The 26264-nt window shown below is 46.1% G+C and overlaps 1 protein-coding gene across 1 annotated transcript in view; it reads left to right on the forward strand.

The window, feature by feature from the left end:
* The first annotated feature begins 3222 nt into the window (after positions 1-3222).
* Positions 3223-26264, forward strand: part of DENND2A (DENN domain containing 2A) — a 38731-nt gene continuing 15689 nt past the window's right edge. Inside the window, exons 1-12 of the mRNA XM_074144353.1 lie at positions 3223-3293; positions 6679-7890; positions 8940-9067; positions 12434-12555; positions 14924-15121; positions 17219-17312; positions 18610-18660; positions 21619-21806; positions 22487-22596; positions 22808-22877; positions 23486-23563; positions 24063-24203. Coding sequence (XP_074000454.1) covers positions 3223-3293; positions 6679-7890; positions 8940-9067; positions 12434-12555; positions 14924-15121; positions 17219-17312; positions 18610-18660; positions 21619-21806; positions 22487-22596; positions 22808-22877; positions 23486-23563; positions 24063-24203 — 2463 coding nt within the window. The remainder of the gene's footprint in view (positions 3294-6678; positions 7891-8939; positions 9068-12433; positions 12556-14923; positions 15122-17218; positions 17313-18609; positions 18661-21618; positions 21807-22486; positions 22597-22807; positions 22878-23485; positions 23564-24062; positions 24204-26264) is intronic.

Consider the following 26264-nt stretch of genomic DNA (forward strand, 5'->3'; position numbering starts at 1 on the left):
CCCTCCCCTCCCTCTTTCCTCCCGCCTCCTCCCCTGTCCTTCCTTTCCCAGTTTAATTTTGAAACTATATCAGATGACTGCTTTGTTCCCCCAAACAATGGCAGGGATTTACTGAACAAATTGCAGTGGTGAGGCTCTCCAAATGGGGCTCTGCATCTTCTCTCCCCTTTTATGGCCTTGCTCCTCCAGGATGTACGTGCCAGGAGTGGTGGCCCTGGGCTCGGGTTGCCGTGGGGCTGTGCTTCCCATTGCCAGTAGAAAGTCCTTATGTGTTACGTGGTTTTTACAGAAAGCAGCAGTCGGTCAAGAAGTACCAGACTGATGTATGTATGTCCTTCTTGGGTCGCCTGCTAACTGAGCTCAGCCCTGTTTTTTTCTTCTGGGTAGTTTGTAGGGCCCTGATCACATTGCACATGAGGCAGGAAAGCAGAACATTTTGGATAAGACTTCTGAGCCTCTGGCAGGTCGCCCTTCCCCATCCCTGCACTCACGCTCTCTTGTGCTCCCTCTCCCCATTTTCCTCCCTCTTTCTCTCCTGTCCACACAGTCCCATCGCCTCCCTTGTACCAGACTGGGTGCATGTTGGACCCCTTCCATGAGCTGCTTTGTCTAAAACTCTCCGCGAGCTATAGCAGGTCACAGAGGTGCTCCAAAGAGAGCCCGAACCAGCACACAATCAGGGTAGTGTGTGGTCGATCATAGCAGAGATGTGGGGAGACAGGAAGAACAGGAGCTCCGCTTGCCCTCTGCAATGAACTGTCATGTTAACTCTGGGTGCCTTATGGAGTTGAACCTCAGTAGAGAAGATCTACCTTTTGTTGTCCTACTGGAGGCAATTTTCCATCACTGCCATCCTAGCTTTCTCTCGTCAGGTGTTGGCAATGCCTGCGGATCATGCTTGCAAGTTGTGTCTGGTGGCCTTATTAATGGCAGAGATGATCCTATCACGTTTGAAGTTCATTTGGTCTTGGGATTGGCTCCAAGCAAATATCTGACTGCTCTTTAATCTGCCTAGTGTGAGTGCATTGCTTTGGTTACTCCTGGCACACGTGGTGGCTATGGGGGGACAGCCACTTCTGCCCTTGGCTCCAAGTCGTGCTGATCTGCTGATCGCTGCGGTGCTCCTTTCACGGGAGACTCTTTTGCAACACTCAGCAACTGCTTTGTGCCTTGCTTCTGCTCACTGAGGGTGATGGGGTCTGTCCCACGCACTACAGATGAAGAAATGAGTGCACCTCTTATTACGTTCTTTTTGGCCTCTCCCACAGGAGGTACACCAGGTACATGACTCTGCTGAGCACCCGCAAACATTCGCTCATACCCAGATGTTCGTTTTCAAGGCAGTCTTTGTTAGGAGGCTGTTGGAAAAGGCCGAGAGATGGAGTTTCCTGATGGGGGAATTGTGTGGTCTTATCAAGACAGAGGAGCTCATCCCAAGGGAACGTTCGGTGTGGCAGCGGAGCCACAGGGGTTGTGTGTATGCTGACTCCTGTTGTTCTTACATATCTTACTGCTAAAGGCAGTGCCGAGGAGCTCCGGCCACTGACCCTGCTGTGCGAGGCACTAAATGAGTGATGAGTGAAGAGACCGACCCTGCTCTAGGGACGTTGTAAGCCAAGTGCAGAGCAGCCTCTGTTGCAGCTTTGCAGGAATCTGCTTTGGCTGCCTGGGTGAGTCATTCTTTGGCCAGGGACATGAGCGATTGTTAGTTTTTCATTATTTTCAATCCATAACAGTTAACGGATGGATGAATAGATTTTGTTCCTCGGGCTGGTAAATTTTCTTGACAGTGTTGCAAGGCTGCTCTGTGTCTAGAAGTGAAGTGGGTGTTTGTTCCAGTTACTAACGAGGAAGAGAAGCCAAGGGGGTTTATTGTCAGTGGAAAGAGAGTCCGCTAAATGGTTAGCAATGAGCTGCCCCAAGTGTGTACACATTTGAGTTGACCCAGAGTTCACTCCTCGCCTTAGGAACGTTGCCAGTGTGGGATAGAGGGAGGGAGAGAAAACTGCGAACAAACAAGACTGTTTTGGGTTGTTTTTTTTTTTGCTTTCCTTGTCTTTTTTCCTCTCTCTGCCCAAAATACTTGAACTGTGGAAACGAGAGATCCTTTTGTTCTTTACTGTTTCTGGTGTGGTGGTTTTTATTTTTTTAACAACAAGAACCTACTAAATTTCCTGAGCCACTCGGTCTTGTTGCCAAATGCTCGGCATGTAGGGGCAGCATCTGGCAGACCAGCCGAGTGGACAGATTTGAGAGGCTTCAAATTTTTCCAAGTATTGCCTACAAGATGGTGAGCCCTTTGTCATTACAATGCTGCAGAGCAGGCAGACCACCCTGAGAAGTGAGGAGAGATGGTGATGCAGAGTAACTCAGTAATTCTTCTATTTTTTATTTAATGAGTTGAGTATTGTGGGGCAATAAAAAGAAGGAGTCTGCTGCATTGACTGGGTAGCAGCAGTATTCAAGGGAAAGAGAGGAACAATCTTGCTCCATGAACGCTAGAAATCATAAGGTAAAGAGAATGACTCATTTTTGTGACTGATTTATCTTACCCACAATGAGGAGTTGTCCTCTGAAAGTAGACCAGTAGCAGCCTAACATGGCCCAACAGAGGGAAAAATGTCAGGTAACCAGTTGCTGCAGTGCAGTGTCTCTTCAGCCTAAAACGTTTTCTGTCCCAGGCTGGGGACATTGTGACAGTGTTGCATGCCCAGGGACTGCTTAGGTCATCTGGCCTTAACACACGTCATTTTAAAATCATTTTTATTTCAGTATTCTGTGAGGGGAAAAACCCAAACACCTAAATCCCCTGAGATTTTGGCAATAATAAAAGCCTTCATAAAATGTTCTCCATATTCAAGTCATGGTACAGCAGCTGATGAGGAGTCAAAGGTAATTTTTGCCTTCAAAACTTGTCGACTTCTCCCTGGGCTTCTGAAGGGTAGTGCTGTCACCCCTCTTTCCGTTTTGCGGAGGAGGAGACAGAGGCTGTCCTCAGAGAGCTGTCACAGAATCATAGAGTGGTTAGAGTTGGAAGGGACCTTAAAGATATCTAGTTCCAACCCCATGTCACCTCTTGCTTCTGCTCTTCTGGATTTCAACAAGAAACATGCATGTGTGTGTGCATTTGTGTTTGAGGAAGAGAGAAGGATGCTGAGCACAGAGCAATGCCTCTTCCTTGTGTCTTTCTGCAGGTGACCTGCTGCTCTGCTGTGTGCTGACATGATGACAGCTAGCAAGGCGACCGATGTGAGCAGCAAGTCTGAAAGCAGTGTCTGCAAGTCCATTGAGAGGTGAGAGCTTTCCATGTTTCAGTGTTGGGGTGCTTTGCTTGCATTTATTATCCCCATCAGAAAGAAAAACAACAGGAGGAAACATTCACAGAATCACGGAGTTGTCAGAGTTGGAAGGGACCTCTAGAGATCATCTAGTCCAACTCCCCTGCTAAAGCAGGATTGCCTAGAGCACATTACTCAGGACTGCATCAAGGTGGGTCTTGAAAATCTCCAGAGAAGGGGACTGCATGACCTCCCTGGGCAGCCTGTTCCAGGGCTCTGGCACCCTCACTGTAAAGAAGTTTTTCCTCATATTTGAGTGGAACTTTCTATGTTCCAGCTTGTGCCCGTTGCCCCTCGTCCTATCACTGGGAACCACTGAAAAGAGTCCGGCTCCATCATCCTTCAACCCACCCTTTAGGTACTTGTAAACATAGACAAGGTCTCCCCTCAGCCTTCTCTTCTCCAGGCTAAAGAGCCCCAGCTCTTTGAGCCTTTCCTCGTAAGGGAGGTGTTCCAATCCCTTAATCATCTTTGTTGCCCTTCGCTGGACTCTCTCCAGTAGTTCCCTGTCTCTCTTGAACTGGGGAGCCCAGATCTGGACACAGTGTTCCAGTTGTGGCCTCACCAGTGCAGAGTAGAGGGGGAGAATGACCTCCCTCAACCTACTGGCCACACTCTTCCCTATGCAGCCCAGGATCCCATTGGCCCTCTTGGCAACAAGGGCACATTGCTGGCTCATGGAAAGTTTGCTATCCACCAGGACTCCCAGATCCTTCTCCTCAGTAGTGCTTCCCAGAAGATCCATCCCTAACCTATATTGGTGCCTGGGGTTCTTCCTCCCCAGGTGCAGGACCCTACACTTGCCCTTGTTGAACCTCATCAGGTTCTTCTCTGCCCAGCTCTCCAGCCTGTCCAGGTCACGCTGGATGGCAGCGCAGCCCTCTGGAGTGTTGGCCAGCCCTCCCAGTTTGGTATCATCAGCAAACTTGCTGAGGATACACTCTGCCCCCTTGTCCAGGTCATTGATGAATATGTCAAACAGGACTGGGCCGAGTATTGACCCTTGGGGGACACCGCTGGTTACAGGCCTTCAACTTGACCTTGCTCCATTAATTACAACCCTCTGAGTTCTGTCACGCAGCCAGCTCTCAATCCACCTCACTGCCCCCTCATCTAGCCCACACTTCCTTAATTTTCTAATGAGGATGTTATGGGAGACAGTGTCAAAAGCCTTGCTGAAGTCAAGGTAGATGACATCTGCTGCTCTCCCCTCATCCAGCCATCCAGTTACAACGTCATAGAAGGCTATCAGATTGGTCAAGCATGATTTACCCTTGGTAAATCCATGTTGACCACTTCCAATAACTTCTTGATCTTGAATGTGTTTGGAGATGACATCCAGAACGAGTCTCTCCATTATTTTCCCAGAGACAGAGGTGAGACTAATTCTCTCTGCTCCGCACTGTCCCACTCTCCTCTCACATTAAAACACATGCTATATGTCTCAGATGGTTTAACTGCCATCTCAGGACTGTAACACTATTTGTTCTAGCATCCAGTCAGATTGATAATGTCCTAGACTCACAGTGCTAGAAGAAGTCTGCCCCAAGGCAAGACTTACTTGTGCTGATGACACCCCTGTCAACATTTTCCCCGCCTGTACTTGAAATCTTCAACATTGGAGACTCTGCAGACTCCTCAGACAAGCCCTGCTGTCCCCACCCATCGCAGGTTTTTTCCCACTGTCCAACCTTGGTTTGTACTGCACAGTCCAGCCACCAGTGGCACTGCAATGCCCTGCTCCTTGGGAAGGACCATGGTGTTCACAGTGTCAGCTCTTGACCAAAGCATGATGTTGTCACTGAGACAGCCAGGAGTTAAATATCTGTGAGGCTAGGGAAGAACAGTATCTGGCTCAGGTCCCATTCCTGCTCAGAAACCCATCCCAGATTCAATTTGCGCTACAACGGAGTCTGCAATGGCTGCCAGCATTGCTTAATTCCAGGACAAAGCTTGAGGCCTGCCAGAAGGCAGGGTATCCACATGGATGCTCTTACAAGAGCGCAAGGTTCTGGAAGAGGCACACTTAAAACATTTAAGTCAATAAAGCAATTTCCTGCGTTGAATCTCAGTGTTGGGATCATGGTTAAATGGGACTAACGATAGGGATTTTTCATTCCAGTTACTACCTTGTGTTGTCCTGGTGCTCCTTCCCAAGCCCAGGCAAACTTGAAAGACACGGCTAAGTGCTTTGGTTTAGAAACATTTTATGTTGAAATAACTGTCCTGCTGGAACTTTACTATATTGATAAAATATCACAATGTTGATATTGTGATATCACACACTTGGAAATCCCTAGACTAAATACATTAGGGCTTTTTGGTGTGGTTTGGACTCCAACAGTGAAGATGTTTAATCCTTTGCTCTGAGAATGTTGAATCTAGTGTTTGGATGCTACTTCACATGCTCTAGGCCGAGGGACTGTACCTAGGCGCATGAAAGTCCAAGCCCACACGTGTCCTGCGATGGCAGGGCCATAGAAATCCAATAATAAAAGTGAGGCTTTGTGCATTAATATGCATTTGGGTAACATTTGGATGAACCAAGGGAGATTCTCTGAGCAGGCGCTGGAGGAATGCCAACTGTATCACATGGTTTCTCCTCTGTTTACCAGCAACATTTTTGCTATTGTTTGCAAGCGGTCCCTTTTGGATTTAGTTGCAGTGGACCTGCCTAATGCCCTGATGATGTCCAAAACTCTACTGTACTTCTAAACACACACGCAAAAATGGTGATGAACCTCTCAGTGGTATCAGCACATCTGATGTATAAAAATTACCTTGCTCACTTGCCGCCTACTTCTGCTACACAGAAAGATTTAATTAGATTTCATTTTAAACTCTGTCTTAGTTGTAATGAAGAGAACATTTTGTTCTGGCTATAAGGACTGTTCCATGAGTGTCCTTCCCCATAAGCCCATTTCTCAAGTGCTTCTGTTGAGCATCCTTTGCTGTTACCAGCTTTATGAGTAGAACTTGTGGAGCTGATGGTCTAAAGGTAATGGACAAGAGGTATGGGCATAAACTTGAACATAGGAAGTTCCATCTAAACACGATGAGGAGCTTCTTTACTTTGAGGGTGGCAGAACACTGGAACAGGCTGCCCAGGGAGGTGGTGGAGTCTCTGTCCCTGGAGACAGTCAAAACCCACTTGGACATGTTCCTGTGCAACCTGCAGGTTCCTGTGCACATTCCTGCAAGTGGACCTGCTTTGGCAGGGGGGTTGGACTAGATGATCTCCAGAGGTCCCTTCCAACCCCATATCATTCTGTGATTCTCTGTAAACCAAAGGTGAGCAATGGTGGTGAATGTTTATTCTCTTTTTGTCTTTGGTGTGTAGGATCAAGCTTGCAGATAAAAACAATACAGCAGCTGTGAAGGAATTAGAAAACCCTTTGTGTGTATTTTTGAGTGAGAGATGTTCTGAAGGTGCCTCTGCCGCCCTGGGTTTAACACCTGAAGCTGAACCAGTTTCTTCTGTAGTGAAGAACCCATTGGGAGCCTTGGAGAACTTGATGCTGGATCCAAGGCTAGACTGCTTTCAGCAGAACATGCTTAGTCCCAAAATGATCATCAGTGACCCATCTGTGGATCTGAACGCTAAAGAAAACAGTAAAATCATCAAGAGACAGATAGGAGGCACTCAGAATATACGGTCACCTGGAAAAATTGGCTTGAGGAATAAGTCCTTCAGCATCAAGGACAAAATTTCAGAATGGGAAGGGAAAAAGGAAACGCAGTCTGCTCCTCGCAGGGAGGAGGAGCAGGGAGTTAAAGAGGAGCACAAGGTGCTCTGTGTAACTGAGAAGACAAGTGGGGAAGCACTGGTGATTCGGAAAGTGGAGACCAAGAGATTCATGAACTGGGAACTGGAGTGCAAAGGGGCAGGCAAAGAGAATGAGCGGAAAGCAGGAACTCAGAAAGGCACAGGGCAGGCAGCAGAGCGAAAGGGAGAAGCGCAGAAGGATGAGGAAGTGGAGTCCAGCCCTGGAAAATGCAAGGAGGTGAAAGGTGGGAAGTGGGAGGTCCAGAAGGAGAATCTTTCAGTGCTTAGTCAGGTCAAGAAGCTAGAGCAGGCTTTGAAAGATGGCTCAGCAGAGCTGCAGCCACAGTTGCCTGGTACTTACTATTCCCCACAGTGCTTGCAGGACAAGGCAGCACAAGGACACAGTGCTCCTGAGGGCCATGAGAGCATATGTGGGGCTGAGCTCAACAAAAGGCTTCTTGGCTTGGACTCTGAAATCAGTGAGCCAATTTTTGGGACTCTAGAAGAGGTGAGAACTTCTCATGTGAAATCCAAGGACTGCACGGTGGAGAATGTGTACACAGAGCCTGGGGTGCCAGAGAAGAAACCCTTCATCAACCCACTGCCAAAGCCACGGCGGACTTTCAAACACGAGGGGGAAGAGGACTGGGTGCCAGCAGCTAGGAATAAAAGAAACTTACCCCCTCTGCCATCCATTCCTCCCCCTCCTCTCCCTTCCTCTCCTCCCCCATCAGCTGTCAGCAGGAGACTCTGGAGCGGGAAGCACAAGAACAACGCCGACCACAGGTATTCTGGCTGTTTCACAAAGGTGTTGGTCTTGATGGTGGAGTCCCGCCTTCCCATATGTCTCTGGGAGAGATGGGTCTTCCCTGGTCACTCGTAATCCACAGAGAGCCTTGCTGGTCATAACCAGCTCTCGGTCACCTCTCTGGGAGCTATGAGCGGCCAGCGCAACTTCACTGGATAACTGTGAAGGGATAAGTCATGACAGATTTGGGTTTTAAGGTCACTGTATTACAAGGCTTAACCTTCAAGCCCAAGATCGAGAGGTTTGGCATTTTGTTTTGGGGTTTTAGCAGAAAATCTAATTACAAAATGACTACAGCTGGTCTGGAACAAGGTCTGGAATGATAATCTCTAGACATTACCACAGTGTTTTCACTGTTCATAATAAACCTATTCCTCTAAATGAATCTGATGTGTATATATTCTTCTGTAGAGCTTTCTTGCCTTTTCTCCCCTCCCAGATGATTGTCACACATTTGTGGGGTGGGGAGCGTAAAACGCACGGCTGTTTCTAATGCCCTCTGCATAAACCGTCACCTAGAAAAGTCCTGGCTGGGGTGCAGGAAGGAAATTGAAACTTTCCAGGTTTGTTAGTGGAGGACACTTACCTGTTTTTACCCTTTCTACCATCCTGCATGGGAGTATTGCTTTCCTCTCAAAGAGAGCTGATTCTGCCCTCCCCCCTTATTCCTGCCGAGGGTGGAATCTGCTGTGAATGGGACCTCCCACGGCCTGAGGTTCTGTGCCAGGTTGTAGGATGTGCCACTTAACACTTGCATCATCACAGTGTACTATTGCCATGACAACTCAGATTATCTGCGGCGTCCCTGAAATGCCTTTATTTGTGTGGCTGATAAAAATAACCGATCTCGGTGTTACTTTTTCATGCTTTTTATGGGATGAGGCTGTGAAATGTTCTCTTCTCAGCAATTCACTTTGCCAGCTGTGTGGCATGTTGGAGAAGTGAATTTACTGTGATTTGGTTATAAAGGCTGGTTAACTGTGTCGCTCTCCTCTTTGCTCCTTCTCCCCTGCCGTCACTGGCGCAGGAAGTCATATGAGTTTGAAGACTTGCTGCAGTCATCGTCGGAGAACGGCCGGGTGGATTGGTACGCGCAGACCAAGCTGGCCCTCACACGCACTTTATCTGAGGAGAATGTCTACGAAGACATCCTGGGTAGGACCTTTGGACAGGGGAGGGTTTTGACTACTGACGCTGAGTAACTGAGAAGACTCGTAGCCATCAGGCACTCATTGGAGGTCCTGAATAAAGTGTGTTTATTATCCAAATGCAAAGCTAGACATGTTTTACACAGATTATTGGCAAGTAATAAGAAAAATGGATGGAATATTTCAAAACCCATCAGCTTCAAAGATGAACCTGAGGCATGTGGGAACCAGCTTTTCTTTTTTGCTGGCATCTCTCCTCTGTCTTCCTTTCGTCCTGTGGACTAATTCTCACAGCTCTGGTCCATCCATTGCGGTGAGCTTGTTGCCACTGAGATAATATGAACAGTCTGAAAACATAGCCTTGATGTCAGTTCCATGGTTCAGAAATAGGATTGTGTATTGCTCCAGGTACCACTGAAATTAAGAAACTGGGTCCCACAATCTTTGAAATTGAGTTTTATTTCATTCTCTAACTTCGATGGCAGCTCAATGCCATTTTAAAGATTATTTCCTGTAACACGCTCAATTTATACAGTGTTTTTTAATATTTTGAGTTAGATGGCCATTTATGGAACAAAGAATAGAAGCATCCCTCTTGTAAAAGCCTTAAGAAGTTTTAGTAGCTGTAGGCTGGCTCTGTGTAAAGCTCTTGGCTGAGTTCAGCAGAGTGGGAAGAGAAGAGCTGCATCAGCTCTCGCCATGCAGCCGTAATCGTACAAAGGTGGGCTGTGTTGTTCGGCATGGGAGAGGCTGCACTTCCTCAGGAGCAGGCAGGGCAATATTCTTTTGATATGAATAAAATCTGATCACGCTTGATGAAAAAGATCTCTCAAAGGAATACTGTTCCTTTGGGACTGATGGCAGACAAGGTGATGCCAATGCGACCTTTTTGACATTTTTGAAGCTGTCGGCCTCCTTTGTGGAGCTCGGGACCTTGTGTTTGCTTTTTTCTTCACTTTACTTGGGGGGGGCAAAGGAACAGGGAGTGCCTGAGCAGCTGCTGGGTTTTTTTTTGTTGGGGCGTGGTGGGAGGTCTCAGAAACCACTAAGTAAGGGTCACCTTGTCAGCTGGAATAACATGGATAGCATTACACAGTGGCTGTATAGGCAAATCTGTCCATTCAAACACAAGCACACCCCAGTGCCCCAAACTTGCAGTGAACTCAAATATCAGGCTGAAATACCTCCTCCCCTCCAGCTTTTAGTTGCAAAGCTTAAAAGAAAACAAAGTTATGGGTAATTTTCAGCTAATGGGGCATGTTTGTTTTTTTGTTTTCTTGCTGCATATTTAGGCTTTGCCTTGAGTCAGTGATCTTTAATTGGTTCCTGCAATCCTGGTGGTGTTGCCGTGGAAGCTTGGGAAAAGGGGTGGACAGGGATAACTCAAAAAAAAGCTACAGTTTTGTTTTTCACAAGACCACAGGCGGGTATAGTCCACAAAACATAAACAACATGTGAAAGCCACACCAATAGAGGGAGAGCCAAGACCTCAGTTCCAGGACACTAGTGCTGACCCACAGATAATCACGAGTGTCCATCAAGGCATGCAAACACGTACATACACCCCATATTCATATGCATGACTTGGGGAGGGTTCAGCTGCTGGTGGGAGAAGCATTCCTTTTCCCAGCAAGTCACAGAGATTCCTTTCATGCACCATCTTTTTACTCGTTTGTCATCGCTTACCTGGAATATTGGAAATTGTACTGGGCAGATGGGTGACAGAGTTTATTTGTCGTAAAGAGGGAAACGGTGTTCTTTTTTCTAGACTGAGGCTAATTGGATATGCTGTCGAGCATTTTGAGGATGGTGTAGGCAACAGAACCCAAGCTTGTTTCTTTTTTTTTTTTTCTGCACTCTACCCAGTTAAGTGATAGCTGAAATATATTTTCAGTACTGAAGTGTGCCACTGGAATTAGAAAAGTCAAGCCACTTTCAGGAAGAAGAGCACGTTTGCTGACAAAATGTTCATGCAGACTTGCTTTGCTGGTGTCACACCTGCCTACCCTTTCCTCCTTGATGAATTCAGATCCACCTTGATGATCACCTTGATCATCATCCTTGATGAATTCAGCTGTAGTGCTGCGTATCATCAAGCCACAGATAGAAGACAGCGTTGGGAAAGACTTGGGTTTCTGTCCTTGTCTGAAGACTTCAGCTGCACTCTTGCCCCAGCAGGGCAGGCAGGTGGGAGTGTGGCAGTTAGACAGATCCTGGACCCACTACCGGTCCCTGCTCCGGAGGCCTGCAGCATCACTGACCTCCAGTCTTTGCTCTCAGCCAAGCATTACATGACAATAAGAGAAAGGCAGTTGCTTCAAGTCCCAGCTGTCCACTGGGATGGCATGAAATGGTGGCAATGAAAAGAGAAATCTCATAACAAATTGCCTGCCCTTGCAGATGCTTGTGCTAAGCCTTTGCCATTGGTTTCTTAGATGCTCGGATGGAGGTGTCACAACCTGCTTTTTCAGAGTTGTGTGTTCCTTGCATTTGCATTTCCCAGCACTGTTGAAGAGTGGGATGTAAGAAGGTCATTATATGTACTTTTTGTTGTTTAAAGCTTGGATTAGTTCTATGCCTTGTCTCCAGAATCAGTGGAAAGAAAGGGACGCTTTTGTGTGATCATTCAAGCCTTGTGTTTTTGAGGGGATCCTAAGTAAGAATGAGCCGAAAGTTACTTTAGAGGTGTCCCTTTCCTGCCCCCCACCCTCCAGGGAAACACCATCCTGACTTTGAATGGTCTTGGTGAGGTGAGGTGATTCCTTCTTTCTTTTTAAAGTGGGTCACGTGAGATTGAGGCATCCATGGTTGGCAGATGTGTTTGAAAACCTATGTTATATGGCAGACATCCATGTTCAGAGAGTGGATTAAATCTTTCCACAGTCAGCCCAAGAGCAGTGCATTGCGTCAGCCCCAATTAAATGATCACCAGAGGTCCCCCTAAACGTGGGGTTTAAACAGAGAAGAGAGGACTCTTATGCTAGCCTTCAGCTCACAGTTCCGTTTGGAGACAATTCTAAGCAGAAGACTGGAAAGGAAATACAATTATGGACTGACGTGCATGAGAACCTCACAGTTCCTCTGAAGACAGGGAAATGAACTTGAGAACTCTCTAGGTCTTTTCCATCTGTAGTATCTGTGATAAGTTTCTATGGCTGCATATGTCAGCGTCAGGGTTTGGACACTGTCCAGCGAGCAGCTGGACTTCTAGGGCTATGGAGAGAATGAAGCAATTGCAGGAATGCTTGAGAACAGGTCTTTATGTCTGATGTGGGAGGTGGGAGAAGGCCAGCAGATCCCCAAACAGATTTTTATGGCAAACCTCAAGGATTTTCTGCACTTACAATCTCTTGCTTGTGGCTTTTTGCTGCAGATCCACCATCGAAGGAAAACCCTTATGAAGACATTGAGACCAACAGCCGCTGTTTGGGGAAGAAATGTGTCCTGACCTTCCCAGCATCCCCCACCTCTTCTGTACCTGGGACTCCCACTAAGGTACTTTGAACTCAAGTGGCCACCCCTTCTGCTCCAGGTTTCTTGATGAAATCCAGGTTCTCTGGGGAAAAGTGTTTTTGCCAATTTGACTTTCATTGTGTCAGGGTTTTTTCCATTTTGTCTTTTACCACTGGTCAGAGGGTGGAATGATAAGAGGGGATTTATTGCCTTTTAGCAAGGCGAAGAAACAACATTCCCTTATACAAAAGCTTTGTTGGCTTTCTTTGTTTTTCACACCAGGGCTACCTTTGCCTGGTAGAGGGGAAGACCTTTGGCTAATACAGTATAAGAAAGGTCTTCCTCTCCTCAAAGAGGGCATTTAAGTGCTTGGGTCATCAAGCCCTGAAGTTGTCTTGGCTCAGTGTCAGTGGGCAGTACACAGTCTGCCCATGCTGATGCTGAGATGCCTAGATGACTAGGTGCTGGTAACTAATGCAATGCCAGTCCCTGGTTAGGAAGCTGATACTAAAAGGGTGTCCCCACCAGCAGCATAGTTCACAGCCCGGTGCTGCTTTCCTCCCTGGCAGTGAAACCAAAAGAAGAGGTAAAACATTGGTCTGTACCTCTTGCTCAGAGCTTGCTGAGGCCAGTCCTGCTCTCAGCTTCCCAAGCTGTTTTGGTTGGTTCCTGTTGTCTATTTAGATAGTTCAAGCCTGGAACAGCAGGGACAACGTGGGAGCAGAAGTCATCATGACAACTGGGTTCAGAGCGAATAGCAGGGATCTAAACGCAGTTTTCCTGACCAAAGGGTTTTCTCATGCTCTCCAAGTTTCAGCTATTTTTAGAGCTGTTACCCAGTATTTTCAGAAGTTTGCTTGATGTGTTGCTCTTTTCCAACCAGCTTAATCAGCAGCTGAGGTTTCTCTGGATAATCCAACACTTCAAAGTGAAAATTGTTCTGCAGTTCTCAACCCATTCTCCTTGCCTCTAGTTGGGTCCAGAGCAGCTTGGGTCAATGCATGAGTGTTGGGATGAAGTTGATTTCCCTCAGAGAGCTTCGAAATCACCTGTGCACCCTGATTTCCCACCTGTGCTATCAGAAGGGGGATGCAGTGTTACACAGGAATGCCTTTCACCATAGATATGATTCCCCAAAGGAGACACTTTGCTGAAGAGCTGAATGGGAGTTAAAATACAGCGCTTTGACACCTAAAAGCTGTGATCTGCATCAGTCAGAAAATAAGTGCTGCATCTCTCTTGGCAACTAAAGGATTTGCAACTGCAGTGTGAATCACGCTGGAGAGCCTGCCCAGGCTAGGGACTGATGGGGAATGGGTCTGGACAGACTTTCAGTAGCAGCTTATATCACTAGTGCAGAGTGAGATTCTTCAGTGTGAAGACTCTTCCCAGACTCATTTTTAATGTGTGACTTCTCTGTGGGTAGTAGGCATTATTGTGAGTTGAGCGTCTTCTGCCAAACTGTCCAGAGACACCTGAGCTAACCCGAATGAGTGAATTGGTCTGGCTAAAAACTCTGCTGAGTGTGACTGTTGATGGAGGCAGACCATTATGCTGCCTCAGCTGTGGTGCTGCAGTGACTTGTTCAGAATTACCTTGAATACCTCTTCCCCACGTTGCTTAGTGCCACATAGGTACATCCTCCGGGAGTGCCTACAGAAGGTGTAACTTAACCTTATCCTAACTGCTGGGAAATTCTGTAGGAGAAGACAAAAAGAGTTCTTATTAAGCATCTTTCTTGTCACAAGTGGTTTGCCCTTCTTTATCTGGAGCTGAACTTTCTGCTTCTCTGATGCTGTTTTTGGTCAGGGACTGTTGAGAACTTTACGCTGATACTTAAATATCTACTGTTGTACTCCCACTGAACTTGCTAATGACCTTAGAAGAAAACCAGTCTCCGTAATTGTCTTTCATGGCTTTTCTTGAACCTTCCTCTGTAATATTTAATTCTGGCTACTGTCAAAGACAGCTATACTGACAGTGCTTTTTGTCTGGTCTCACTGCATCTCTGTTCCTCCTGGCTAGCTGCTCCTTATCCCAAATGCTTGTGGTTGGCTGGTTGGTTAATCTTGTCCTGTTTACAGTCCCAGCCTCTGGGTTACACAAGTCCTGGGAGATTTTTCTTCACACTGGAGCAAGGCTTCTTGGCTAAGCCCTGAGATTGCATTGTGGTCTGGAATGAATATGGGATGGTAAAATTGCTGGTCGAGATAGTCCTGGTCTAGCCCAGCAGCTGTGTGAGTTCCTTGTGTGTGCAGAAATGTGTGACAATTTTCAGAAGCTGGGCTGTTTTGACAACTGAATGCTGTGGCCTCCCCACTAGATTTACTGCCGTGACAGTGTTAGCAACGAAGCAAAGGTTCGTTGTTCGAGGTTATGTGTTCATTCATTCCTTCTCCTCTATTTCCAGTTGCTTTCCAAGCCCATTTTTTTCCGACAAAATTCAGAGCGGCGGAGTTTCAAACTGCCAGACATACGGAAACTGAGCCGTGATGGGACTGGGTCACCATCCAAAATCAGCCCTCCCTCGACCCCCAGCAGTCCAGATGACACCTTCTTCTCCTTGGGAGACCCTCAGAATGGCAAGAGGAGGAGGAAGATTCCCAAGGTAAGTCTAGGCCTTTCCCTCTTTTGACTGGCTTCTCCCAGGCAGGAATGTGAGTATGAGACAATGTTTTCTTTAGTTTCCCACATAATATCCCTGCAATATAGCTGTTGTCCTGCCAGTTGACTTGACTTGTGTTTAACCCCCTTTCTGCCTGAAGGAGAAGGCTCACAAACATCTCTGCAAGTTTTGAAGAAGTTATTTTTCCATCTGAGGTATCATGATTGTCAGGAGAGATAAAATAATAATAAATATAAAAAAGTATTTTAATTTTTGGATAAAAGTTGTTTTTTTAGATGGGAAAAAGGCAAGTAATATTTTTACCAAAATCGTACCCCATCATATTTCCTTCTTTGCTTCATGGATAGAACAGTCAGAAATCGGCTGTGCGTTGTGTTCGTGTTCCCTCCTGGCAATCTGTTGTTCTTTGCTAGGTTTGATTCATGCATTGGCTGTTTCTAATTCAAGGTAGGATGTGATTGTGGGTGAACAATGAAAATCCTGACATTTGAGTGACAAAAGGAGTTGTCTGTAGTCATGGGCATTTTCTGGAGCAACGTTTCCTACTTCATATTTGGATACAGCATGACTCCGTTTCAATTTTATTTTCTTTCAGATCTAGCAGGAAGCGTATTCAGGCCAAATGAGGTTTGGCAGCAGTCTATCTATTAAATGTTTCAAAAACACAGTTATAAAAACACAGTTGCTTATCCCAGTCTTTGCAGAACAAGCAGAGGCTACCAGGGGCTGTCTGTGGTGATTTTTTTTTTTTCTGATCCCACAGTTTTCATTTGGGGAAAAAGGGATTTATTTGTGTATCTTCCTTGTTTCCTGGTTGTCAGATCTGTATTCATGTTTGCATATCTGATTTTTTGAATGCCCTCTTTGTATACCTCAGCTCTTCAGGAATGAGCCAAAGACTAGAAACGTCTAGGGTTTTCTCTCCCAGTATGCCCACACGTCTGTGCATGTGCTTGAGCTCTGTCAGTGTGTTCACACATACTTTGATGTCAACTGAAGGGAAGATGACAAGTATACATTTGCCAGGCAGTGCTGCTGAGCAGCCTTGCAGAGCAAGTTCAGAACTGAGATTTACTGTGTCAGTGGCAAGATCAACCTGAGACTTGAGCTGGGCGACTGGGTGGAGGCTGCACTTCCACATCAGAGCATCCTGCCTCTCACTTAAATCCTTGGATTCAGAGTTCCCTGACCAAGTGTGTGGTGGGCCTGTCTTACCTTGAGCTTTCAGAACATGTGTGCAGCGACCCCAGACTTTCTGAAATAAATCTGGATGCTGTGGCCATGTCCTGCTGCTCCTGCCTGGGACCTTGACAAGGAGGCAGCTCTGCTCAAGGAGGCTTGGGGATGCCTGGCATGGTCCTTCTGCAACTCTGCTCCCCTTCAGGGTTGGACAGGGAGACCAGTGGCACTGAAGGACCCACTAAACCCAGGTATGCCCAACACTGAAATGTCCTCTCTCCTGGTCAGCTGGGAGGCCAGGGATTAAAGAACTTTTAAGACAAACCAGCAGGATAAAGTATTTCATCATCATTGGCTCCCACCCATCTCAGTCCCACCATTCCTTGTATGATGTGCTCATTCTTGGTATGAAGGCTTTTCCAGCACATCCCACAACAGATGTTAAAGGCAGAAAGACATTAAAGTTTGCTGTCATCCTTCAGCCAGTTTTCTGCTTTCAAACCTGCAGACCAGGGCAGGTTCCCAAGGGACCCTCTGGTGCACCCTGGGGCGTGGATCACCGTATGGAGAGACCCAGGTGGGCACTGTCAAGCTCGTATAGCCACACAGTGTGGAAGTGCATTAAGGCCTGGCCTTGCATCAGGGCTTGTTACCTTGGGCTTCTGCCATGCCAGCATGACTGTACTGCTTCTCTGGTATGAGTGAGCATGGCCGTTAACAATGCTGGCGCTGGTTACTGCGCAAGGTAGATGTTGGTTATTGTCAGTTCTGGGCCGTCGAGTGAAGAGTTTCAGTATGTCCAGGGTTGGGAAACAGAGCACTTTGCATGAAGTTTTAACTTTCTTTCTTGCCTGGGGAGGAAAATAACCTTGTTTGTTTGTTTGTGTGTTTGCTGAGCAGCTTGTGTTGAAAATCAATGCCATTTATGAGGCACGAAGGGGAAAGAAACGTGTCAAGAGGCTATCGCAGTCTACAGAGAGCAATTCAGGGAAAGGTAAAGGAGCTCCAAATCATCATACATCTAAAACTTTTTGAGGACTTGTCTTAGAGCTTAGGCTGGCTTACTGATTTATATGCCATTTTCTAGTGCTTCTTCCAGTCCCGGGTGAGATTGAGTTGGGGCTTCCACTATTCTTTTGGGAAGACAAAGGCTCTTCCTCTGCCCAAAAGACTTTCATTAAAACAGAACTTTTTTTTTTCTTGCTTCGTTTTAATTCCATAGCTTTACATGATAACCTTATAGGTCACACCAAAAATGTCCCCCCTTTTTGATGTTTATTTCTGGAACAGGCTGGAAGCTTTGCAGAGGAATGTTCTGTCCAAAGAGAATGATGTGTTGAGATCAAAATATTTTGCGGGAATGTGTCACTTTAGTGAACTGTCCAATAGAAGATCATAGATTTTTGAAACAATTCTGGTTCCTTCAGCATCCCGATAAACAAATAGCCTCAGTTAGGAATCAGGGTTTCTAGAGTTGACTGTAGGACCACCTCCATCATAGCAAGATTGAGACTTTCAGCCTCCCACTGTCAATTAAAAACTTGCTAGAAGTGTTCAGGTACTTCAGAGCAATTACTTTTAAACATCTAATCTCTGTAAAACTTTAAATTATGTCTTTCCAACACCGTATTTTTTTTCTAAAACACCCTAATTTCCAGTGAAAGGTGACAATGAGCTCTACATGTTTGTCACAGTTACTGGATACTATTTATCCTATATTATATAGGATATACACCCACAGGGTAGATGAGTGTGTTTGTACGAGCCTTCAGGAGAAGCATGCCAGACTTGTCTCTACATCATTTTTTATACCCTTCTCTGAAGCATCTAAGGCATCATTGACAGAAAAAGGCTATTGGATCATATAGACCTTGAGTCTGACTCAATGTGGCAATTGTTTTTTGGGTCTTTTTTTTTTTTTGCTTAATTATTTTTGTCCCTTGTCCCGCAAACTACCGCATATTAATCAGTATTTTGTCTTGGTGTTGTGCTTATGCAGACTTGGATAAAATACTGCTCTGGTGTTTTATTCTTTAGGCAACTCTTTTGGCTGTGCAAAACTGATTTTGTGAGGGTTCTTTTTTTATTATTCCCTGAATGAATGGGAGGATACCAAGGTTGGTAAGATAAATGTCTGTGGGTATGTGCACCCTTGAAAAGAACAAGGCCCTTGGGATCTGTGCTGTCGTCCCCCTGAAGTTGTCAGGCCTGGCTTTCTCATGCCAGTAATAAGAAATGCACAGTTATAAATAGACTTTACTTAATTCATCTTTCCCTTTCTTTTTTCCTAGTCACAGATGAAAACAGTGAATCAGACAGTGATACTGAAGAGAAGCTGAAAGGTAAGGCAAATGTGTGAAGAGAGCAAATCGTTCCTGATAAACTGTGCTCTGAGATCCTGTGTCTAGATCTTTCTTCTGTCTTCTGCTTTTGGAGAAGGAGCTTGTTTCCACTCAGAACACAGTGAGAAAACAAAGATTTCAATACTGCAGAAGAAAATCTGTGGGCAGAGGACTATAGGAGTCCAAAACAAACATCTGTTCCAATTCCCATCAAAGCTCTTCACGCTGACTTTTGTAGGAGATGGCTTGAACACTGTGGAAATACAGTGAGGTTTTTCTAAGTACACAGTCACAAATGCGTGACACCAGACTGACAGAAGCAGTATTGCATGGGACAGGGTGTTGAGAAGCCCCACTACACATTTACTAAGGGACAAGAACCACCCAGCCAGACTGGCTAGCTAGGAGAACAGAATAGCACTATGTGATTTATTGCTAGTTAAACTCTTCTGCATTGGCTGAGTCAGGATAAAGTCACTCCGGTGGAGCTATATGGTATACTGGGCTCCATAATACTCTTCTGAAACCTTCTTGTACTGGTAATTAGCTCTGTGACATGCTGGTGGCATTACAATCTTTTGGGAATTTATGTGGCAAATTCAAAGTCTTGGCAGAGGTAGAACGCAAGATGGAAACTCCCTCAGATTCCAAAGTTTCCTGACTCACACACACCCCTGATCTGGGTAGCAGGTCAGCTCCCAAGCTGAAAAGACAGGCATAAGCAGCAGTTCCCCACTCGGTGTCAACCACAGTGCGTTGTGCTTAGGAGTGTTCGTCCTTACCCTCTTTCAGGTTTTTAGAACAGAAACCTCAAACTGAGTTCCCTCTTGTGAGGACAGCTTCCCACACAAGAACTACTCTATGCTCTTGCTCTCCTCTGCATTGGGAAATCTTTTATCTGTACTGCTGTGTTAGCAAGATCAAGCTCAGAATTACTATCACCGCCTACCTTTTGACAAGTTCTCAAGCTAGCCTGGAGACAGGGAGAGAGGGTTTGCGCCCAAATTGCACACAAATTACATTCACAACTGTCTTGAAACATGATGTTGTGAAATATAGTCCATGTTCAGATGTAACTGAGAAAGACAGTGTAGATGTGGCCAGGAAGACTCAAACTCTTGTCTGTTACTGGTTGCCATAGTGAATCATGTGCATCACTCTGGGGTTCTTTGTAACATCTATATAACTGCAGCTAGGAACAGCCTATAGAGGGGATAATGGAGATCGTGTGAAGTCACCTTAAATCCAACAGCACTGGATTCTGAACAATATCCAAATCCATATCTGGATCTGAGTGACATGCAAGTCTACGTAACTGTGAACAAGAGCACTGGCACTTGCTGTTTGCTCTAGCTACACCTGTATTTTGCTTTATGCCTTGTGGAACTGTTGACTTTCCTATTTTTAAGTAGGAAAGTGAGATGATTTAGCAAGTCTTTTACATCTGGGACTTTTGATTCTGTATGTTTTACCTAAGAAACCAAACACACCAGCCAGTTACCTCTGCTTATCAACTCACTGTACATCATGTGAAACACAGTAAATCATCACACTGCATGTCAGAGCCATAAGTGCTGACCCTTGGGAAGGAAGAATGTTCAAAGACAAAGTCTGCCATGATGACAGCAGTACAATCCCAGTATCTTTAGTAGGTTGCACAGAATATAAACAATGCAGAGCTTGAGCAAGCTTTTCAGAAATTCTCAGCATTGCTGTGACGCTGCTCCTTTTGAAGTCCCTGGTAAAATGGAAACCACTTCTGAAAACTTTTGAAGAATTACAGCCTTAGAGCAAATAGCATAATAGGTGATGAGAGAAAGGAGTCTAAGCCATCTTTTCAGGGCTTTAACTGTCCAGGGATTGTTACACTCTGATTTAAGAGGCGCCTCAAGATTGCTTTCAATTATATTGTCTGGAATAGTCCATGAGTGGCACAATTTTACCAGACAAAAGGTCAAGAGTCTGTCCGAAAATATATACCATGCCTTGGGAAGCCCTCTCTCCCAAGCAGACATCTTCTGTATTTGGAGTTCCTGCAGTATCCCTGTGATTGTTGTTTCTGTCAGAACATTACATTGCCACCCGCATTCGCAAAAAGCGTAGTTGGGAGAATGTGCTGTAGTGTCTGCTTGTAGTTAATTCTTTCTTTCTTTTGTAGTAGGGGTAAGGGAGACATCATGGAGATTTAATTTGGGATGCGACTGTAAAACAAAGCAGGGGGGTGGTCTTAGGGAATCTCGTCTGGTCTCTTCTCAGCAGGCAGCTTTTCATTACTTTCCACGCTGGAATGTTTATTGTCCCACAGGTTGTGTGTTGCAGTTACAGCTTGCTTGGCAGTTTTTCTTGTTTTCCCATTGTCTTGGGTGAACTTGTAGAAACACGGTCCTGAGAGATTAATTTTAGGCATGGGAAGGACTGGCATAAGCCAGCCTTTTTCATTTGCACCTCTTTTCATGTTTTTTTTGTTGTTGGCCTGCAGCCCAGCCTGCGTTACTGAAGCTGGGAGTCCCCAGTGTTACTCAGCCGGTGGAGCCGTAGCCTGACCCAAGTGCTGGTCTTGTAAAACTGGAGATTGCTACCCACGGCCTCCTCTGAGCAAAGGTGATCAATCACCTAACTGTCCTGGTTTTGAAAGATGCATAAATGAATGCCCAGACATAACCTGTTACGCCACGTCCCATATGGATCTCAGTTTGGGTTGTCTTCAGCTGCAAAAGCTATCCATGAAATCCTTCTGCTGCCAAAGCTTTTCAGGGTGATGGCACTCACAAGATTAGGTCCTGTTTCTCTCAATATTTAAATTGCAGCTTCCAAATGGTTCCCACCTCTTACTCAGCCACTGATAAAGTAAATGCAGTGAGGTTGTTTCGAGTTTATCTGTAAGTCTCTGCGAAGCATTGTTGGTGCTCTGTGCAAAGAGCTAAACAAAGTCATGGTCTCTAATCTTTTTCTTTGTAGCTCACAGCCAGCGCCTGGTACATGTGAAATCTCGCCTGAAGCAAACCCCACGGTACCAAACCTTGGAACGGGACTTGATTGAATATCAAGAGAGGCAGCTGTTTGAGTACTTCGTCGTGGTGTCACTGCACAAGAAGCAGGCTGGGGCTGCCTACGTCCCTGAGGTTACCCAACAGTTCCCGTTGAAGGTGTGGTGCCTGTCGGGAAGGTCTGGCTGACATGTCTCAGGTTGCGTGGTGCACTTGCACAGCTTCTCTGTTGACTCCGCGTTGTATCAGTAACCTTCTGCTATGCCAGTGTTCAGTGAGACCGAAGACAGAGGAGCTGGAGTCGTGGTATTGCTCACTGGTGAAAGAGCAGCTGATTTAGATCTTTTGCTTCCCTTGGCTATGACTTTTATGTAGCTATTCCCTTTCTCCCCCTTTTCTCTTTAAAGAAAACTGACACTTGGGAGAAGACACGTGTTCTTAAAGGGAAGGCACAGATTTCACCAGTAGTCTAGCTCAAAATGGGGAATGAGGAATGGGAGAAACACAGAGCCAGTGTGACAGTGTGTTTGTAAATGGATGTAACGAGAGCTCCCCTCAGACTTTAGTTCTCTCACCCCTTGCTGGAAGATGTGTCCCAGATTGGAGGCACAATATAGCAGGGGCAGGTGCTGCAGATGCTGGGCTTGGTGGAATTGGGGGCACAGAGTTACTTTAAGATATCTAAAGATTAGGTGAGCCAGAATCACAGAAATTTTAATATCTTCCAGGCAGAAGCTTAGCCTCTGTCATCACCTCTTCATTTGTCACAGGAAAAATATTTGAAGTCATTCCATCCCCACATGACTAATTGGAAACATTCCTTCTCTCTGTTCTGCTAGCTCGAGCGCTCATTCAAATTCATGCGTGAGGCAGAAGATCAGTTGAAAGCTATTCCCCAGTTTTGCTTCCCTGATGCAAAGGACTGGGCCCCCATCCATCAGTTTGCCAGGTAAGTACTGTACTTTGTGTCCTGATTCATGAGAAACAGATTTATGTATCCAGCTAATTAAATATGAGAGCTGTTATGGTAGAAGATTGGGCAGAGCCCTGAGAGGGCTGTATTGGAAATGCAAAAATATTGTGGGCTTCTTGGTTTTGTATGTCAGAGACTTTTAATGTGGATGGTGGGTAACTTGTCATTCTGTTTTCTCTTTCTGCAGTGAGACGTTCTCATTTGTCCTGACAGGGGAAGATGGAAGCAGGCGATTTGGATACTGTAGGAGGCTGCTGGTAATTATGCCTGGGTTTTTCTTTCCCTGGAGATGAAGCTTTTTGTGGGGTTGGTGTTACTGGCACCCGTTCTAGAAAGTGGAAAGCTGCTGCTCTTCTCTTTCAGTGTGGAAAGAAAGAGCAGCAGCAGAGCAGCTTTGCTCTCTTCTGCTCTGCTCAGTGCCAAAGTCCCTGTCTAAGCACCATCCTCCACTCCAGGCAGAGCTCTTGTACCTTTTCCTCACATCAGCCATTGTTTCACCACTGAGCTGAAGACAGGGTTTGTCTTCCTTGGGTTTAGATAGCTACTGAACAGTTGTCTAAGCCTGTGCTGGTCCTGTAGGCTCAGAATTGTCTCTGTAGAGCAGTCTGCCCTGCCTTAGTCATTTGACTTAGGAAGGTCAGGATCATACTGTGGATGTGCCCATTTCTCCCCACTGTTTCTAGCATACCAGGGTTTGAGCCAGACTTAAGGTATTGCCATCATCGGTGTGATGTCAACTGTCTGCCAGTTTCTGAACCAGCCAGTGAGCTGCAGAACTAAGAGATCAGTCACTCTGTCTCTGCGGTAGTTATAACTGACATTTTCTTGGTGTTTTTTGTGTGTGTATTTGCATTTGTCTTGAAAGCCCAGTGGGAAAGGGAAGCGTCTCCCAGAAGTTTACTGCATTGTGAGTCGCCTTGGATGCTTCAATCTCTTCTCTAAGGTGAGGTTGGAGAGAGACGGAATTTGTGCTGTAGGCCAAGAAGGACCTGAAAGGGAAGTCAACACTAGGAGAATGGGGATCAGGGAAGCTGACGGCTGAAGAAAGGGCCTGAAATTTGTTGGCAAGGCAACATGCTTGCTAATACCAAAACCTAGCAAAAACATAGTTAAAAGTACAAATGGATTGTCAGCTGTTGCCTTGTTACTCCAGCAGAACTACCAGAACACAAGCATTGAAAGATTAAAAGGTGGGGTCCTGACTCTGAGGGTGGTGGGGAGTTTGCAAATTGTAAGCTGTTGACCTCAATGTAGCTGGGTTTCTCTTGCTGAAGGAAATGAAGGGTCTTCAATTGCAGCTTTTACCTTCTTCCTTATGATTCAAGGCTCTGTGTTGATGCTGGGTTAAGGAGAGAATGTAGAAAGAATGCACTTTATTCCTGGTGTTACATCCCTCCTCCTGATTTACATGTTTTTGTGTCTTCATGCTTTTCTTTTTTCAGATCTTGGATGAAGTTGAGAAGAGACGGGGCATTTCCCCTGCCTTGGTGCAGCCTCTCATGAGGAGTGTCATGGAGGCACCTTTCCCAGCTTTGGGCCGGACGATTACAGTCAAGAACTTCTTGCCAGGCTCAGGAACAGAGGTAAAGACACTGTTGTAGAGAGAAGGGAGACTTTGGCAGAAAATAGTACTGGACTGGCAACTGGAAGTTAGGACTGTGACATAGCACTGGGGATCTTGGGCAATCCCAAGCACAAATACAGGGCAGAGAATGGATTGAGAGCAGCCCTGAGGAGAAAGTCTTGGGGCTGTTGGTGAATGATAAGCTCAACTCGAGCGAGCAATGGGTGCTTACAGCCCAGAAAGCCAGCTGCATCCTGGGCTGCATCAAAAGAAGCATGGCCAGCAGGTCAAGGGAGGTGATTCTACCCCTCTACTCTGCTCTGGTGACACCCCACCTGGAGTTACTGTATCCAGCTCTGGGGCTCCCAACATAAGAAGGACATGGACCTGTTGGAACAGGTCCAGAGGAGGGCCACAAAGATGTTCAGAGGGCTGGAGCCCCTCTCCTATGAAGACAGGCTGAAAGAGTTGGAATTGTTCAACCTGGAGAAGAGGAGGCTCTGGGGAGATGTTATAGCAGCCTTCCAGTACCTGAAGGGGGCCTACAGAAGAGATGGGGAGTGACTCTTTATCAGGGAGTGTAGTGATACGATGAAGGGTAATAGTTTTAAACTATTAAATAGACAGAGGGGAGATTTAGATTAGATATTAGGAAGAAATTCTTTACTGTGAGGGTGGTGAGGCACTGGAACAGGTTGCCCAGAGAAGTTGTGGATGCCCCATCCCTGGAGGTGTTCAAGGCCAGGCTGGATGGGGCTTTGAGCAACCTGCTCTAGTGGGAGGTGTCCCTGCCCATGGCAGGGGGGTTGGAACTAGGTGATCTTTAAGGTCCCTTCCAACCCAAACCATTCTATGATCTTCAGGGGGTGTGTGGGGAAGCTAAGGAGTAAAATAGGGGACCAGAGAGGATGGCGTGGGGACATCAGAATCAGAACGGAAATCATATGGTAAAAATGATGTAAGGACACAACCATGCTAATATGGCAAAATGAAACAGGGCATTGGCCTTGAGGCCAAGTGTCACAGACTGGCTGGCCCCATGCTGCCCAGCACACAATGCAGATCTGCTCGAGGCCCCCCCACTTAACTTCTTGAGGAGTGGGTTCATAGTATGTGCTCCAGCATCCTTAATACAGAACCAATGTTTGTGTGGGACGGAGCACGGGTCAAAAAATACTTGAAACCACACACGGACAGTGTTGCAGCCTTTCAGATAGGCATTTTCACAGCAAGCAGGTGAGGGTATGTGTTGCATCTCCCATAGTGTGGTGTGGGGACAGCAGGAGGGTTTTAAGAGTGCAGAGCTTTTGGGATCTGGCAGTATAGAGGGCAATAAAGTGAGCAGAAGTAATGGTATGGTATTATTTAGACAAACTCCTGCATTGTTGTCACGGTTTTGGCCATGTTGGCTAATGACAAGACAACAGATGCTCTTCCCGACCTCTCACTCCAAGGAGAGGAAGAAGAGAGACAAAGAGATTTATGAGTTCAGGAAAAAAAACTAAAATAATTTACAGAAATATTAATAACAGAATAAAAAGGAAATAATGAAATAGATACAATAAACATAAAGATATATACAAAACCGTATCAAGCTCCCAGGGAGATGTCACCAGCAGGCACTAGGAAGGTCCCAGGCTCAAATGGGAACTGGATTCTGGAACACTCTGATGGGGATTGAAGGTAGATAAACTCACAGGGTTCTTCTCATTGAAGAAGCAGCTTTGTAGAGAAGCCAGCCTGACCCCTTTGATCTCCCAGCTTTCATACTGAGCATGGCAGATGGGCTGGAATACCCTATTGGTCAGTTTGGGTCTCCTGACCTGTCCACCCCTCCCCACAGGTGCAACCCCTCCATGGGGTGAACAACCAAGTCAGCTGAGCCTGATTGCCACAGCAACAAGTGTAAGCAAGAGCCTCTCTCACTGAACAGAAAGTTGGCTTTGCCCCACCCCAAACTGGGATAATAGTTTGGACAGGACAAGAGGTAACAGGCACAAACTTGAACTTGAAACTCCATCTAAATATGAGGAGGAACTCTTACTTTGAGGGTGCCAGAGCACTGGAACAGGCTTCCCAG

This window comes from Numenius arquata, chromosome 2 (genome assembly GCF_964106895.1).
Source record: "Numenius arquata chromosome 2, bNumArq3.hap1.1, whole genome shotgun sequence".
In the NCBI taxonomy this organism is placed as follows: domain Eukaryota; kingdom Metazoa; phylum Chordata; class Aves; order Charadriiformes; family Scolopacidae; genus Numenius; species Numenius arquata.